Source organism: Bos taurus, chromosome 17, assembly GCF_002263795.3.
Source record: "Bos taurus isolate L1 Dominette 01449 registration number 42190680 breed Hereford chromosome 17, ARS-UCD2.0, whole genome shotgun sequence".
Classification (NCBI taxonomy): domain Eukaryota; kingdom Metazoa; phylum Chordata; class Mammalia; order Artiodactyla; family Bovidae; genus Bos; species Bos taurus.
In genome coordinates, this window is record NC_037344.1 from 53,101,445 (window position 1) to 53,118,890 (window position 17,446).

General features: G+C 40.1%; 1 protein-coding gene across 15 annotated transcripts in view; it reads left to right on the plus strand.

The window, feature by feature from the left end:
- The window catches only part of CLIP1 (CAP-Gly domain containing linker protein 1), a 116,780-nt gene extending 102,530 nt beyond the window's left edge, over positions 1–14,250 (plus strand). For 14 of the 15 annotated variants that reach the window (XM_059876358.1, XM_059876355.1, XM_059876360.1 and 11 more), the window contains 6 exons: positions 2,009–2,061; positions 8,459–8,576; positions 8,656–8,806; positions 9,293–9,342; positions 11,626–11,750; positions 12,550–14,250. In XM_059876358.1, coding sequence (XP_059732341.1) covers positions 2,009–2,061; positions 8,459–8,576; positions 8,656–8,806; positions 9,293–9,342; positions 11,626–11,750; positions 12,550–12,775 — 723 coding nt within the window. In that variant the 3' untranslated portion in view covers positions 12,776–14,250. Of the gene's footprint in view, positions 1–2,008; positions 2,062–8,458; positions 8,577–8,655; positions 8,807–9,292; positions 9,343–11,625; positions 11,751–12,549 lie in introns of those variants that run through there. The other variant, XR_009491067.1, reaches the window with a different exon arrangement.
- Positions 14,251–17,446: the final 3,196 nt, after the last annotated feature.

Consider the following 17,446-nt stretch of genomic DNA (forward strand, 5'->3'; position numbering starts at 1 on the left):
CTGAGCCCACGAGCCCTAGAGCCCGTCCTCTGAACCTAGAGAAGCCACTGCAGTGAGAAACCCACATACCACGACAAAGAACTGCGATAAGAACCATTGTGATTTTCTTTAGGATTGACTGGTTTAATCTCCTTGCTGTCCAAGGGACTCTCAAGAGTCTTCTCCAGCACTGCCTTCACTATCTCCTGGAGTTTACTCAAATTCATGGCCATTGAGTTTAGTAATGCCAGCCAACCTGCCACAACTAGAGAAAGCCCACATGGCAACGATGACCCAGCGCAGCCAAAAAATAAATAACAGGCAGTACAATAAGTACCCTAAATTTCTGTTTCATGGAAATTCAGGCACAAGAACTTCATCCTCTAAGAAACAGGGAGAATCTCTGCATGCTGTTCTTTGCAGTGTTGAATGATTTTCCAAGTGTTTATTGATTGCTTGTATTTTCTCTGCTGTGAATTACCTGCCATGTCACTTATGTATTTGTTAATTTTTTGTTAATTTTTTTTGTTCAGTCCCTGGCTGGGGAACTAAAATCCTGCAAGCTGATTGGTGCAGCTTTGTTAATTTGTTAATTTTTTTCTTGTGTTTCAGTTTTTATAACTATAAAACAGTCTTCCTTGTTTTAAAAATAAATACAAACCACATACAAGGATGCAGAGAGAATGAGAGCCCCTCTTATCTCCATATCCCACTCTCCAGATGTTCTTCTCCCTCTCTCATTTCATTTTTTAAAGTTTGCCTCCCACTCTTTTTCCTTCCTTTTACTCTTTAAAAATTTCTAAATATTTCCGTGAAGTGAATTACTCATGCAGCAGAAGGATTTATCTTAATGGACTAGGAAAGGAACGTCTATAGTGGGAAAAAAACCTGTATGTTAACCTCTGTAGATTTCTTGATAGACTCATGTTCAAAACATACATGTTTCTATTGAAGAATTTTTAAAGTATAAAGACCTTTATAGCAAAGCACATACATAACTGACACGTAATCAGAAATAAGACCACAACTACTTACTGTGAGTAGCAGCTTAAATTCTAGGAACCTAGAATCTTAAATTCTAGAATCCATAAATTCTTAAATAAATGAAATTTACAGAGTCTTTACAGAGTCTTTGCTGTTATCCTTTGATTAAAAAACAAACAAAAAAAAAGGACTTCCCTGGTGACCCAGTGGTAAAGAATCTGCCCTGCAATGCAGGGGACCTGGGTTTAATCCCTGATCTGGGAAGATTCCACATGCTGTGGGGCAAGTAAGCCCATGGCCACAAGACCCAGTACAGCCAAAAAAGAAATGATTTTTTTAACTGTAAGAGTTTGTTCACCTTTTTGTGTTATTAACAGTGTGACTGTATTTGGCTAAACTCTGTGGTATAGTTTGGGAGTAGAGGTGTGTCTTCCCTCACAAGATTGACTAGCTGAATCTTTTGTTTTTTCATCCTTCATAGAAGAACAAAACATTAGAACTAATGGGCCACTGGAAATTCTTTTGTAACTTTATTTTATAGGTGAGAAAGAAATGAGTGGAATATAAGAGGCCTAAGATGACGCCCTTGTAGAATAAATTACCGATTCTTAGCCCTACCCAAGTTGGTGACATTTGCCTTCTATTATTTCAGGAAAGGAACCAGAATGCTAATAGTGAAGCTTCCCCTCATGCATCTAACAAGTGAAGGAAACATTTATTGAATGTTTAAGATATGGCATGTACATGGTGTTGTTTAATACTTCAGCTCTCAGGTGCCTGAGGAAGAGGTCATACATGATTTGTAAATTAGTAACTGTGGGACTTCCCTGGTGGCCCAGTGGTTGAGACTCCACCCTTCGAATGCAAGGGGGACGGGTTCAGTCCATATGGTGATGTACACTTGGTCTTTTCTCACTGCCTCTCAGGAAAGCCAGTTGCTTTAGCTTCACTGGAGCGTGGGAATGTGACCTGCAGGATGAGAAATCAGCCTCTCTGAGGGCTTGTTATGAACTGAACTTTTTTTTCTGTGTGTGTTTTTTTCCAGCTGGAAGAAGAGAGATCGGTGCTCAATAATCAGTTGTTAGAAATGAAAAAGAGGTAGGCTTTTCTTTTTGTGTATATTATTTTGTGTGTGTGTGTGCGTGCGTGTTTAATAAGGAAAATGTTGGAACATGCTGTGTGAAGTGACTTGTAGAAAACATACGACCTTCTTATACTCAGAAAATTGCATCGTGTTAGTTTGGTACTTATAATTGACAAATTTGGAAAGTTTCAGTATGAATTACTAACAGAAGATTTTTGATTTTAAGTCATGTTCAGTTGCATTTATTCAGAAGTATCCTAAAGTCAGATTGTCTCATATTACATACTGCTGTACCTCCTAGTTTCAGTAACTAAAAATACTGCCGTTTTACCTAGAGTAATTGATCTGCATATAAGTACTGATTTCAGTTACATAAAAAGTTTAATTTTTTCACAATAATGGGAAGCACCATTTTAAACATTTCTATTTATTTTCTGAAAAAGAGCTTTGTTATTTGTTATTCTTTGATGATAATCAAATGCTATTCAAATGGAAGTTGCCAGGACTTTTGAGTAAGGATAAATGGGCCCCCAGGAATAATCAGCCTGATGCTTATGCTTTCTGATGGTCTCTGTCTGCTCTTTTACAATGTGCAGTTTGTGTTTAGAGAAACTCTCTGCTTTACTCTGCATGCCAAGCAGGTTTAGCGTGCATTGTTGCTAAGACCCACAGCCTGTACAGCAGTTTGCTGTAGAGTACATCACAAGAGTGATGTGCTTTTCTGTTTTATTAAATGTGAAAAGAAAAATAAACCTTTAGAAATAGTACAATCAAGAATTCCTGGGGCTTCCCTGACAGTCCAGTGATTACAAGTCCTCGCTTCCGCTGCAGGGGGCACGAGTTCGAATTCCACGTGGTGCTTGTGCAGCACGGCCAAAAATAGAGAAATAAGTTTTTTGAAAAGAATTCCTGTATACCTCAATTTAAAAAACATAAGAAAATAAAATAGGGAAGAAAAATTCCTTCACAGTCTTGCAGAGCACCTTATTCTCGATTGTCAGGGCAGAGGAAGCTTCCCTTACTGACCGCTGACGCAGGTGTTTACACTGACAGTCTTCCTCCTGCCAGCATGGCAGTTGCTGCAGGACCTAGGGCCTTATTTAGCCCACAAAGATATTCGGGTTCCATAAGCTACATTCTAAAGGAAATTAGGCCTCAGTCCAGGGGTGCCTTCCTCCTTTTTTTTTAAGACATCCTTAAACTCTTTCTTCTTGAAAGTTTCACATCAGATGGCATATGTGTTCCACGACCGCCACAACCCTGGTCCAGCCAGGTGCCCACCAAGTGCCCCTCGTGAGCTAGTGACTGGCCTGCTATGACTCACCCTGGGGCCTGGGTACAAGCACGGCTCTGCCCATGGGGGCCTTGGGATATTTAATTTTATATGAAAAAGGCTTTGTGTCTTTAAAAAGAACCCTGTATATGCAGTTATCAAGGGTATGTGGAAACATAATAGCACTTACTCCTGAGGCACTCTGGTAAGGGAATGTATAAAAATCAGCAGATGTGAGTACTGATGTAATTAATCCCTTTGCACTTATGTAGCACTTGTAATTCACAGATTTCTCATATCTCTAAACAAACCATTGAAATGTATATTGGGGCTTGCACTTAAAAATGATGAAATCCGAACCCCCAAACTTGGGCAACTTGGCTAAGAACTCAGATGCAGGCACAAGACCCAGGACTTCAAATCTTTTTACACGGGGTCTTTTCTCACTGTACATTTAATGTTTGTTTATTTTTACTTTTTAATATTTTTTAAAAAGAAAGATGAGAGGCTTTGTTACTCTTTTCCTTGTGACTTTGACTAAATCACATGCCTCTCCAAGTGTGATTAGACATGGGACTTTTTTTTCCCGGCTTTAGAAGATAGAACAAATTTGGATACTTGTCTGTCCCTCTCTCCTTATTTCATTCTGCTCCCGTGTTAGGTCCTGGGTATGTTTAAGAGAATCTCTCTTGAAAATTATTCTTTTAATTGAAAAATGCAGATAAAGATAATTTTTTCTGGGAGTGAAAAAATTTTAAACATGGTTTCTTATATTTAGAGCTTTGGTGGGGGAGGGGTTCAAATTGTTAATTAACCCTTATGGAAAATTAGGTCTATTTGAGAAGTCTGGATGCAAATATATTTTAGCTAATTTGGGGGGACCATGAATGCATTCTGAAAGTCAGTTTTGTAAAGGATTTGTATGTAGATCTAGGTGTGTAACAGTTAAGTACATGTAGCATAGAGTACTAAAAAAAATTTGGATACTTCCTTAATTTAAAAGTCTGGAGTGACTTCTCTGGCAGTCCTGTGGTTAGATCTTCGTCTTCCAGTGTAGAGGGTGGGGGTTCTGTCCCTTGTTGGAGAACTAAGATCCCACTCATATGCCTTGTGGTCAAAAAACCAAAACATTCAAAAAAAAAAAAAAAAGCAATATTGTAGAAAGCTCAATAAAGACTTTAAATATGGTCCACATCAAAAAAAAAAAAAAAAAAAACCTGGAAAAAAAAATCTGGAAAGTACTTAAAAATCACAAAAGATATTTGAAATGTGGTTGTTCAAGCAAGAACTGAGATCTTAGTCAACATACATAGCCAAGAAAGAATATAATTGCTTCATTCAGACTATATTGTTCATTATTTTGAAGTGCAGTACTTACTCCTGACATGGGGTGAAACAAAATACTTATTAAGACATACTTAATAAGTTAAGACTTATTAACCCAAAAAACTATGGGCTTTTTGCTATCTAATGTTGAATCGCAGGCAACATGCAGTGAAATTTTTTCTCTTAGCCTGAAAATGTAATCATTTCTTTGGAAAACCAGACTCCGAGTTAGGCAGACCTCTTTCAAAGCCGTTTCCAAGGCCTCCAGTAGATGAAGCAGAGCTAACCTCAACTTGCTTTACCTAACAGAAGGAGAGAAACATGTTCCTCTGGCCAGAAAGCCTGTGGCAGATTTGGGAACCAGTTTGGCTTCCCTCCCTTCTGGAGGCTTTTTGATGTCAGAGAAGGGAGCCCAGAGCCAAAATCTTAGATGCGGACTATAGAGTCGGGATTAATTCTGCGGGCGACCCCCGCAAGATTTCCGTCAGGAAGGAAGACTGGCGGGCGGCCCGCCTGCCAGTTCTGAAGAGGTCACTGCCCCTCCAGCTCGCTCAGCTCTCTGTGGGTTGCTAAGTGTCTGACTGTCTCGAGCTTGCGCTACTTACCAATGCTCATCTCACCCCCTCTCTTTTCCCTTTCCTACACTTGCTTCCTTTGCTCTATCTGTGTGTCTTTAATGGTAAGACTAAAGAAAGTCTATCCACGTTATAATAAATAAATTTCATATATTTTTTAGTAAACCAAGTTGTCATATATATTTTTTGGCTGCCTTTGTCCCTCTGTGTCTTGCTTTTGTTTTGAAAAATATCCTCAGCAGTACACACACACACATACACACACACGCACATATCTTTTTTATCTCTCTATATACAGCACAGAACTTCAGTGCAAATTTAGTTCTCCTTGCTGTATTTGCAGTTCTCTTCATGTTCCTAATATTTGGTTCTTGTTACCTTGCGTTTTTAAAGCTTGCCCCGTAACACTTTAAGGTATTTCCTTCATTATCGGAATTTATTTCTTATGTAAGTGGTAAGGAAAGAATCTGGGTTATACGTTCTCTTGGGGGAAAGATTTCTGGCCCCTGAAGCCCTTCTTTCATGTTGTTTATCTTCCCTCCTTGATATTTTTAGTAAGGCCAAGTCACTCGAGCCAGAGTGGCCTTAAAGTAACACAGGCCCTCTTGTCAATGTGATGTGTGACTCAGGTGTCAGTAATATTGGCAGAACTAGTTTAGACCATCTTGGTTTGCATCATCTTGGTTTGGGCTCAGGAATTGCCTGAGATGCTGACAGTGAAGACCTGTCACCAAGAGGAGCTGCCAAGGTCTATTTGTCCCTTCAGAATTTGGTATACAAATCACAAGTCAGATCCCTTTCTTAACCACCCACCTTTTGATGAGTTTTGTCCAAGAAATAACGGTTTGCTATCTTCTTAGAAGGCAGCCTCACTTAGAGGCCATTTGTATGTGGAGATAAGCAAAGACACCTGTGCCTTTTTCTTCTGCCAGCTGATGGCGTCCTTATCCTCCCTAACACAAAGATTTAGAAGAATCTAAATCTGCTAATACCCCAACCCTGGTATTTCTCAGTAAAAATATTTAAAATCACATTGTTCAAATTTGAGTTGAATTTACAAGTGAATCTCTTGAAATTGTTTGCTTTGAAATAATTCCTTTATTATTTTACAAAGAAGCAGAAAGTAAAAATGGCCAAATCATGGAAATACAAGCTCTTACTTTTAATGGCCTTATTAACTTTACCTAATGTGCTGTATATAGCAAGAAATTGAAATAGATTTTACAATAGAATGAACTACCAAATATCCTTTAATAGAAACATAAGGAGCAGAAGATTTATTGAATCTTCAGATAAAAATAGATACTTACTTTCCAGATAGAAAAAGATGCCTATACATTTCTTTCATTTAAATCTTTGGGGTTCTTTTGTTTTTTGTTTCACATAAGCACGATCCTCTTTCCTAGTGAGGTGTCATGCAGTTAGTAATTTAACATCACCAAGTGTTCGTATAACACTTGGGTGTTGAATTCAAGACATTTTCTGTAAGTCTCAGATTCTTTTCTTACTACTTATTCTGGGGTATAAGTGTAAGCCACACACTGAGATAAATACAACACTTATATTTTCCATCTTTGTATAGAACTTCAATTTACCATAAACCATGAGAATTCTGTAATTCGTGTGCCGGATATCTTGGGTCTCACTAACCAGACATACATTCTGCCATTTCTAACCTGGGCCTCAGTTTCTCATCCCTCCTGTCAGTTCTAAGACAGACCAAACCACTACGCGCTCCATGTTCACCCAGCTCCTCCCAACAGAACCGGGAGCGATTTTTCTCTTTGCACCGTGAACTCTCAATGATGATTATCCACGTGAAGGCAGTGCCTTAGGTTGTAAGACCCGAGGGCTAGCTAGGAAATTTTCCCCCAGTAATGTTTTTCCCCCAATATTTTTGTGATACGAGGTCTTTTTTCCTCTGTTTCACACCGCATGTAATTAAAAAAAAAACATTTCAAAATTTGAGGTTTCCAGGAGCCGCAAATACAGTACAGAGAGTCCTGCGTTCCCTTCTCTCGTCTTCCCCTCACATGCCCATCTTAGCACCCCTGGTCCTTTGATCCAAACCGAGAGAGTAACATGGGTCCAGACCTCTTAGCCAAACTCTAGACGTTGTTAAGACTCCCCCAGTTTTTCCACACCATGTCCTTTTTCCTCTCCCAGGGCCCATCTAGGACACCCCATCGCCTTTACTTGTCACATCTCCTTAGTCTCCTCCAACCTGTGGCACCCCCTCAGTCTTTCCTTGGCTGTCGTGACACTGGCACTTTTGAATTTTCACCACAAAAATGTAAATAAAAGCACACATGTTTATAATCACACAGTAGCTTCCTGCCCTTTGGGGTCGTCTCTGTTGTGTCCCTCCTTCCCTGTCTTCCTTTCATCTCTCCCTTTCTTTTCTCACTCCCCTGACTCCAAGAAACATCTTCCTCTCCTGGAAAGCCTGGTGCCCCTCCCTGTGCTGACAACCAGATGCTGGGTCGGCCTGAGAACAGACTCCCCGAGCACTGACCTGCTCCCTCCAGGTGTCCCCCCAGCTTCCATTCTGCAGCTGGAAATCCATCTTCACGTTTCTGTCCTAGCCTTTTTTTGTAATTTACCTTTCATTTCTATGAGCAAGCAAAAGTCGTCTTCAGAGTCTTTATGGATGAAAAGTAATGATCCTTCAGTTTGAATAGTGGTCATAATCTCTACTACTGTTTTGGCCCATAAGATCTCCAAAACACACTCTGGGAACTTGCTCAAAGTTACTGAAATTAGTGAGAACCAATCGATACTTCCAGCATAAAACTGCTCTGCATGATGTCTGTATAATCGCTTTGCATGTGTGTTATTTTAATTGTTGTTATTGCCTGGTAAGAAATAGCAGAATTCATCTGGGAGGGGGGTTAGATTTTTTTGTTTTTAATAGTTCTTTGCGGGGTGCAACAGTCTTGTTTTTTTAATTCGTCTTCCGAAGTTATTAACTTGTTTCTTTAAATTCAAACGGATACAATGATATGCAGATTCTGGTATATCTCTGCATAGGTAAACTTTTTCTCCCCTCACAGTAAGTAAAACTTCAAGTAAAATTTCGCCAGCATAATAGCCTTAAACCCCCTGTAAAACTTCCCTGTGATACTTTCTCCCCTTACATTAAGCTAAAGTTAATTGAGTGTTTTTCTCCCATCCTTGTACACTGACCACCCTCTCGGTTGATTTCTGGAATTTTTTTTGAACTCTTTGGTCTTTTAGAGAATCCAAGTTAATAAAAGACGCAGATGAAGAAAAAGCTTCCTTGCAGAAATCCATCAGTATCACTAGTGCCTTACTCACAGAAAAGGATGCCGAGCTGGAAAAACTGAGAAATGAGGTAGGGTACCCTCCTCAGGGAGCCTTCCCGCGCCTGTCGGTGCCCGGAACCCGAGCCTAAGCCAGCCCATGTATTTCAGGTCACGGCGCTCAGGGGAGAGAACGCGTCCGCCAAGTCCTTGCATTCAGTTGTTCAGTCTCTAGAGTCTGATAAGGTGAAGCTTGAGCTCAAGGTAAAGAACTTGGAGCTTCAACTCAAAGAAAACAAGAGGCAGCTCAGCAGCTCCTCAGGTAACGTGACCACCGCCGCCTCCGGAGAGGAGCTCTTCCCGGGGTAGAGCTGCCCTTGGAAGGAGGCACCTGCGCCGCCCTCCGAGGGGCCCCCCCCTGGCCTGGGCTCTCCCGCGCTTTCATCCAGGGAGACCCCACTCAAAGGGGGCGTGGCTGCCTCTCCGCACTTCCAGACCTTCCCGCGGTCCTGAGCTGCAGAAATTTATACTGCCATGTCGGGGGCGACCGTGGGTTCTGAAAGTGCACTGCCGGGAGGAGAACATGATAGGCCACCCACCAGCAGTGGGCCAGCCCAAGGGAGCACCGCCGTGCCTTAGGGGGCCAGATACGGGACCGGAACTCCAGATGTGCTCAGAGGCGCCTGTGGGGATTCCACACCAGAATGAGTTTCTCCCACTGGCCCTTTCGTTGTAAGAACAAGGAAACAAGATGGGATGGCAATTTTTTAAAATATCCCCCCTCCACTTTTTTTTTTTTTAACATAAGGTAATACTGATACTCAGGCAGAAGAGGATGAAAGAGCCCAGGAGAGTCAGGTAATATGCCTTCCTTTTGCTTTGCTTACTTGTTTTCTTTTTTTTTTTTAATCATTTAATGTTTTGACTAGATAATGTATTCATATGGTCTGAACATTGAACAGTATTAAAAATATATACACTGTTTAAAAAAAAACTCTCCCTCCAAACACCATCCCTCTCCTGCTTAGTTTCCAACCCCCTAAACAGATAATCAGGGTTATTACTGTCTTTTTAAATTTTTTCGGAGATTTTTAAAAAATGTATATACAAACCAAGACTAACACAGCCTTTCCCCTCTTTTGTTACACAAATGGCATAGAAACTGATCTCTAATTTTTTACACATGTATAGTATTCCATTATATGGAGAGATATATATATATATACACACCATAATTTAATCAGTCCTTATTGGTTGACATGACTTTTGGGACGTTTCTGATCTTTTAGGTGCATTATAAACAATGCTATAGTGTACTGTCTTGCACATCTATCATATTACAGCTATAATAATATTTCTTTAGGATTAATTCCTAGAAGTAGAATTACTCTGTTAAAGGTTCCTTCCTCATCTTTACCTTAAAAAGACAGTTCTTGAAAACTGTCTCCTAAAGCCAAAATTATCAAAATAGCTTTAGTTGTACAAGTGGGATTACATGGAGGTAAACTATTCTATTTTTGGAAATGGATGGCATCACCGACTCAATGGACATGAGTTTGAGTAAACTCCGGGAGTTGGTGATGGACAGGGAGGCCTGGCGTACTATAGTCCATGGGTCGCAAAGAGTTGGGCACTACTGAGCGACTGATCTGAACTGATAGCCCAGAAGTAATAAACATGTATTTTCAGTTTTAATTAATATTTTGGACATATTTATCCCATTCAAAATTCAAAGGTACAAAAGCCATCTTTCACTTTTAAATAAAAGAGAACTCAGTGACTTGGTGATTTGTTTGTTATGACATCTCCTTTGAAAGGCATGTAAGAATTCAACCAACAGCCTAACTTTAACCCTGGCTAGCATTGTCTCTGCTTAGTTTATATGTCTAATGAGCACAAAATTAACAATGTTTTCTCTCCCCCCTCTTCCTTTCTGCTTCCGTTTGTTTCATCTGCCACTGCCAACACTTTTCTTCCCATCAGCAAATGGTTTGTTTTATGTTTCCTAATTTGTGAGCATGTATGTGAGTGTGTGTATATGTGTGGCTTCCCACTGTACTTCCCATTTTATGGCTTTTTTTCCCCTTCCTGATATGATACGTAGCTCCCCACAGGATATAGTCTTATAAAATACAGTTTGAGAAGTGAGATAAGAGTCAGTGGGTCTGCCTTCAATGTCAGAAGGGATATTCTGCAGAGAATAACAAAGCTAGTGATTTCTAGCTTTGTTTTGTAACTGCCCCAGTGGGAGAAAAAGGCCAAATATTTCTTTGAAAAATAAATACTGGATGGGCCAAAAAGTTTGTTCAGATTTTTCCTCTTACAGAAAAGCCCCAAATGAACTTTTTGGCCAACCCAATATGTATGTATGAGTGTACACACACACACACAATATTTTTTTAAATTGTAAAGTAGGATTTTTTTTTCCTGATGGACATTTAGAGAAATGAGACCTTTTCATTATTTGTAGAAGAGAGGAGAAATCATTTTTAAATTAAAGTGCCCTTGCTTTGAAACGTCGGACAGGAGTGTTTCCTCCTGGTGGTCAGTCACCTCCTTACCCCACTGCTCCGAGTCTGGGCCCCGGTCCCCTGAACACTGCCCTCTCGGTGTGTGCCTGCATCAGTTGAAAGGGAGCTTAAGTCTTCTCTTTAAAATCCTTCTTTTGGGGCTTCCCGGGCAGTCCAGTGGTTAAGACTCCTCTCTTCCATTGCAGGAGGCATGAGTTCAATCCCTGGTCAGGGAACTAAGATCCCACATGCCATGGGGTGTGGCCCCAAACAGAAAAACTCCAAAAAAGCTCCTTCCTTTTTCTCTGAAGACCCACTTACCATCCCACCATAATAAGTGAATGTTAAATTGTGGTCTGAGGAGAATTTACATAAGCTTATTCAAATCTACAGAACGTGAAAGTCCTGGATTGGTTCTACAGTTTAGCTGAACAAGTAACTAGTTGTGCTTTTTGTACAATTGTGTGTGTGTGTGTATAAACATGTTTGAAAAGGGTTGAGTCACGGCCATTGCTGGCCCCTGTGACTTCAGCACACTCTGCATCCACAGCCTGAGTATAATTGCTGACTTCTTGATGCTCCAGGGTACATATTTCAGGCATTTTACACATTTTTCTCCCAAACAAATTAGATTGACTTCCTCAATTCAGTAATAGTGGACCTTCAGAGGAAGAATCAGGACCTCAAGATGAAGGTGGAGATGATGTCAGAAGCAGCCCTGAATGGGAACGGGGACGACCTGAACAACTACGACAGGTATTTCAAGTTCAGCGATGCTGAGTGGAACCTGAGTTCCATCTAAATACGTGTGTGTTTTTAAAGTTAGGTTCTCCAGACAGAAAAGGACAAATATGGCTTCTATGTGGAATCTAAAAAAAAAAAAAAAAAAAGTGATACAAATGAACTTATTTGCAAAACAGAAATAGAGTCACAGATATAGAAAACAGTCCTGACTTATGGTCACCAAGGAGTAAGGGGAGGAGGGATAAATTGGGAGACTGGGATTGCCATATACACACTACTATATATAAAATAGATAACTAATAATGATCTACTGTTATAGCACAGGGAACTCTACTCAGTACTCTGTGGTGAACTATATGGGAAAAGAATCTATAAAAAGGGGGCTTTATGTATGTGTATGGCTGGTTCACTTTGCTGTACAGCAGAAGGTTTCACAACACTGTAAATCAAATATAATCCAAAACTAAAAAAGAAGGGAAAATATACATATAACTGAGTCACTTTGCTATGCAGTAGAAAATTAATGAAACATTATAAATCAACTGTACTTCAATATTTTTTTTAAAAGTTAGGTTCTCCAGTGGATTGGAGAAACAATTGCTTTGTGATTATTTGGCCATAAACTGACTTCCACAAGTCTGGCAAGAGTAGAAATGGTTTGATCTGAAGATTTTAAATGCGTACCCTAGTACTTGTACTTGAGGCTTCGCAGAATCCTTGCTTGTGTTTTATTCCTTACAAATGGTACTGTCTCTTGAATTTCTTCTGAGGGACATGAGTTTCTGATCATACACATTGATAACATTTGCAGTGATGACCAGGAGAAACAATCCAAGAAGAAACCCCGCCTCTTCTGTGACATATGTGACTGCTTCGATCTCCACGACACAGAGGATTGTCCCACCCAGGCCCAGATGTCCGAGGACCCGCCCCACTCCACACACCACGGCAGTCGGAGCGAGGAACGCCCCTACTGTGACATCTGTGAGATGTTTGGGCACTGGGCTACCAACTGCAATGACGACGAGACCTTCTGATGAAGCCTTCCACCCAGAACTGGGCTCTCTCAGATGCACTAGCGTGTAGGCAACTGACCACCAGCATTATGCGTGCAGACTTCAGGAGAACTCACGTTATTTTTGACCCCCATCAACAGATCTAAGAAAATATTTTGATCTTCCACAAAATCGCCCTTTTAGTCTCCCCGTATAAGTTTATAAGTTAGAATAATAAATAAGGGGGGGTTTTCACCTCTGATTTTTGTCTTCTTGATTTTTAAAAAGTATTCCATTGCACCAGATGCCATTACACGAATCGTCCCTATGAGGGAGACCTCACAGAACAACTCCTAGCCTTTCAGTACCTTATTTAAGTTAACTTTAAATTATGCCGTTCCTCTTCATATTTGCACTAAAATATTTCCAGGCTGCATTTGTATATTTAGATGTTTGGGTTAAGCTTTGACACTGGAATGAGTTGAAAAAAAAGTATGCCACTTTGCATTTTCATCTACTCGTTTATTTTTAGTCAAAGAAATAGCTGAGTTCTTTGCACTACCCAATGTCAGTAGTGCCTTTATTTCAGGCTTGATGATACTTTTAGGTGTGATTATAAAATCATGAAACAGGTAAAGGGAGGGGGAAGCCCCCAAACTGCTGTGGGGACGTTTTATTATAATCTCGATGCTGCACCCACTGTACTCTACTGTGGTGTTTTGTTTATCCGTTTTGCATAATTTCAGCTTCTATATATTATATGTATATATTTTTGTAAAATCTATATTTTGGGGAAAAAACCTATACAGTATGTCTTTCTTTTCAGATTTTTATCTTTATGAAAAAGGAAACACTTAAAATGTTCATCAGGACGTGACACACTAGGCCAGGATCAGCATCACGTGGCTTCGCAGCTGTGTGTTCTCTGTTTTCATTTTCTTTCTTTATCAGGAATAAGTGGGAGAATTTTCTCCAGGTTTTGTTTTTCTTCTCCAACAAATATCCCCAGCAGTCGGTTAATTAGATAATAAGCCACTCTAAAACACCTAAATGAACCAATCTACAATCTTTACAACTTTTTTTTTTTTTTACTGTGTTTTTAGATGAATGTACTATGAGAAATTCAACATTAATAGTTTTGGATTTTCTTATCACAAAAAATAAAATGAAGGACCTCAACCACAAGTTTAGTAACCAGTTTGAATCTATTTATCTTTATTTGAATGTCTTTTAGAATATGTAAAAAGTAATAAATAAATGTACCCTCCAGGAGACATGTATAATAAAAACTTCTATAATTGTACATATGCCTTTGATGTATTTTCCCCTCCAGATTATCAACTATGTGTTTGACAAGTGAAAAATAAATATGTAATCAGTTGAAATTTGGGATTATAAACAAACATATCATAATAGGAACTGTTTCACAAACACAAAATGTAAAGCAGTATTAAAATCCAAGCAAACAAGTGTTCTGTAACTACTTTAATAAATGGTTATTCTTTTTTGCCAGTGTAGTAGACTGGTATTATTCTCAGGTTTATTTGTCCTAATGGTTTTTCTTTAAATGAGCAAGCACCAGAGGTCCAAATAGCAATTTCTACTGCAGTCTGTTGAGAAACTGCTTTTAAGAAATGATCTCAAAGCATTCTGTGACCCACTCAGCATAAAATAAATACCCAAGGTGGTTATCCATTGCATTGTCTCACTGTATTACTCACAGAAATGTAAGTAGCACTGTGCAGTACCAACTACCTACTAAAGAATGAAGTTTGGAAAGAAACTCTGAAAGCTGCTGTGATATTTACCAAAATGATGACTGAACCAAGCAGTCTGGTTTTATGAGCTCTGATCCCCCCACAGGTAGATATTTCCAAAGCAGAGGTACCAGTTGAACATGACCAAAAAAGTGTCCTGACAGTAGTCCTTGACTTAGCATTGACAGAACTAATGAAAAGACTCAAATTATTAATCTACACTTATTGAGATCATTTCTCTCTCTCTCTCTCTATATATATATATATTACACACAAAAAACAAATCATGTTGTACACCCAAAATGAATGTTAAATGTCAATTATATCTCAATAAAAAATACACTTTAAAAAGAAAAGTTTCTAACACTGAACAAATTATTTTAAAATTAAATATGTTTGGGACTTCACTGGTTGCCCAGTGGTTGACGCCCAGTGCTTTCAATTCAGGTGGCACAGGTTCCATCCCTGGTTGGATCCCGATGATGCATTGTGAGTCTGAAAATTTTTGATAGAGTCAAGTATTTTTGATAGAGTCAAGTTGAGAGTGGAAGTATGTAAATATGTGGAACTGATTATTACCTCCAAATTCCACTCTGCTTATTCATATGTGAAAAAAAAAAGTGAAAGTGTTAGTTGCTCAGTGGTGGTTGACGCTTTGTGACCTCTGGAATGTAGCCCACCAGGTGCCTCTGTCCATGGGATTCTCTAGGCAAGCATATTGCAGATCAGTCGCTCAGTCGTGTCCAACTCTTTGTGACCCCATGGACAGCAGTACGCCAGGCTTCCCTGTCCATCATCAACTCCCGAAGCTTACTCAAACTCATGTCCATTGAGTTGGTGATGCCATCCAACCATCTCATTCTCTGTCGTCCCCTTTTCCTCCCACCTTCAATCATTCCCAGCATCAGGTCTTTTCAAATGAGTCAGTTCTTTGCATCAGGTGGCCAAAGTATTGGGAGTTTCAGTTTCAGCATCCTTCCAGTCCTTCCAGTGAATATTCAGGACTGATTTGCTTTAGGATGGACTGGGTATATAGCTGCTATTCCCTTCTCCAGGGGATCTTCCCCACCCAGGGATTGAAACCTCCTCTCTTAAGTCTCCTGTATTAGCAAGTGGATGCTTTAGCATTAGCACCACCAAGGTAATTGCTTAGTGCATCCTTTCCTCATAACAGTGTGTAGCGGATTGAAGGGAACCAGGCAAGACCAAAACTTCAAGCCTCATTCAGTTCAGTCACTCACTTGTGTCGGACTCTGCGACCCCATGGACTACAGCACACCAAGCCTCCCTGTCCATAACCAACTCCCACAGTTTACTCAAACTCATGTCCATTGAGTCACTGATGACATCCAACCATCTCATCCTCTGTTGTCCCCTTCTCCTCCAGCCTTCAATCTTCCCCAGCATCAGGGTCTTTTCAAATGAGTCAATTCTTCACATCAGGTGGCCAAAATATTGGAGTTTCAGCTTCAGCATCAGTCCTTCCAATGAATATATTCAGGACTGATTTCCTTTAGGATGGATTGGCTGGATTTCCTTGCAGTCCAAGGGACTCTCAAGAGTCTTCTCCAACACCACAGTTCAAAAGCATCAATTCTTCGGCGCTCAGCTTTCTTTATAGTCTTACTCTCACATCCATATATGACTACTGGAAAAGCAATATCTTTGACTAGACAGATCTTTGTTGGTAATGTCTCTGCTTTTTAATATGCTGTTTAGGTTGTTCATAACTTTTCTTCCAAGGAGCAAGTGTCTTTTAATTTCATGGCTGCAATCACCATCTGCAGTGATTTTCAGATCAGATCAGATCAGTCGCTCAGTCGTGTCTTTCTTCTTCCAAAGAAATCCCAGGGCTGATCTCCTTCAGAATGGACTGGTTGGATCTCCTTGCAGTCCAAGGGACTCTCAAGAGTCTTCTCCAACACCACAGTTCAAAAGCATCAATTCTTCGGCGCTCAGCCTTCTTCACAGTCCAACTCTCACATCCATACATGACCACTGGAAAAACCATAGCCTTGACTAGACGGACTTTTGTTGGCAAAGTATTGTCTCTGCTTTTGAATATGCTATCTAGGTTGGTCATAACTTTCCTTCCAAGGAGTAAGCGTCTTTTAATTTCATGGCTGCAGTCACCATCTGTAGTGATTTTGGAGCCCAGAAAAATAAAGTCTGACACTGTTTCCACTGTTTCCCCATTTACTTCCTATGAAGTGATGGGTTTTACAGCCCCCCCCAAATAAAGTCTGTCACTGTTTCCACTGTTTTCCCATCTATTTGCCATGAAGTGATGGGACCAGATGCCATGATCTTAGTTTTCTGAATGTTGAATTTTAAGCCAACTTTTTCACTCTGCTCTTTCACTTTCATCAAGAGGCTCTTTAGTTCTTCTTCGGTTTCCGCCATAAGGGTGGTGTCATCTGCATATCTGAGGTTATTGGTATTTCTCCTGGCAATCTTGATTCCAGCTTGTGCTTCATCCAGCCCAGCGTTTCTCATGATGTACTCTGCATATAAGTTAAATAAGCAGGGTGACAATATACAACCTTGATGTACTCCTTTCCCAATTTGAAACCAGTCTGTTGTTCCATGTCCAGTTCTCCTTTCCCAATTTGAAACCAGTCTGTTGTTCCATGTTCAGTTCTAACTGTTGCTTCCTGACCTGCATACAGGTTTCTCAAGAGGCAGGTCAGGTGGTCTGGATATTCCCATCTCTTGGAGAATTTTCCAGTTTGTTGTGATCCACACAGTCAAAGGATTTGGTATAGTCAATAAAGCAGATGTTTTCTGGAACTCTCTTGCTTTTTAGATGATCCAATGGATGTTGGCAATTTGATCTCTGGTTCCTCTGCCTTTTCTAAATTCCGCTTGAACATCTGGAAGTTCCCGGTTCACATACTGTTGAAGCCTGGCTTGGAGAGTTTTGAGTATTACTTTAGTAGCATATGAGATGAGTGCA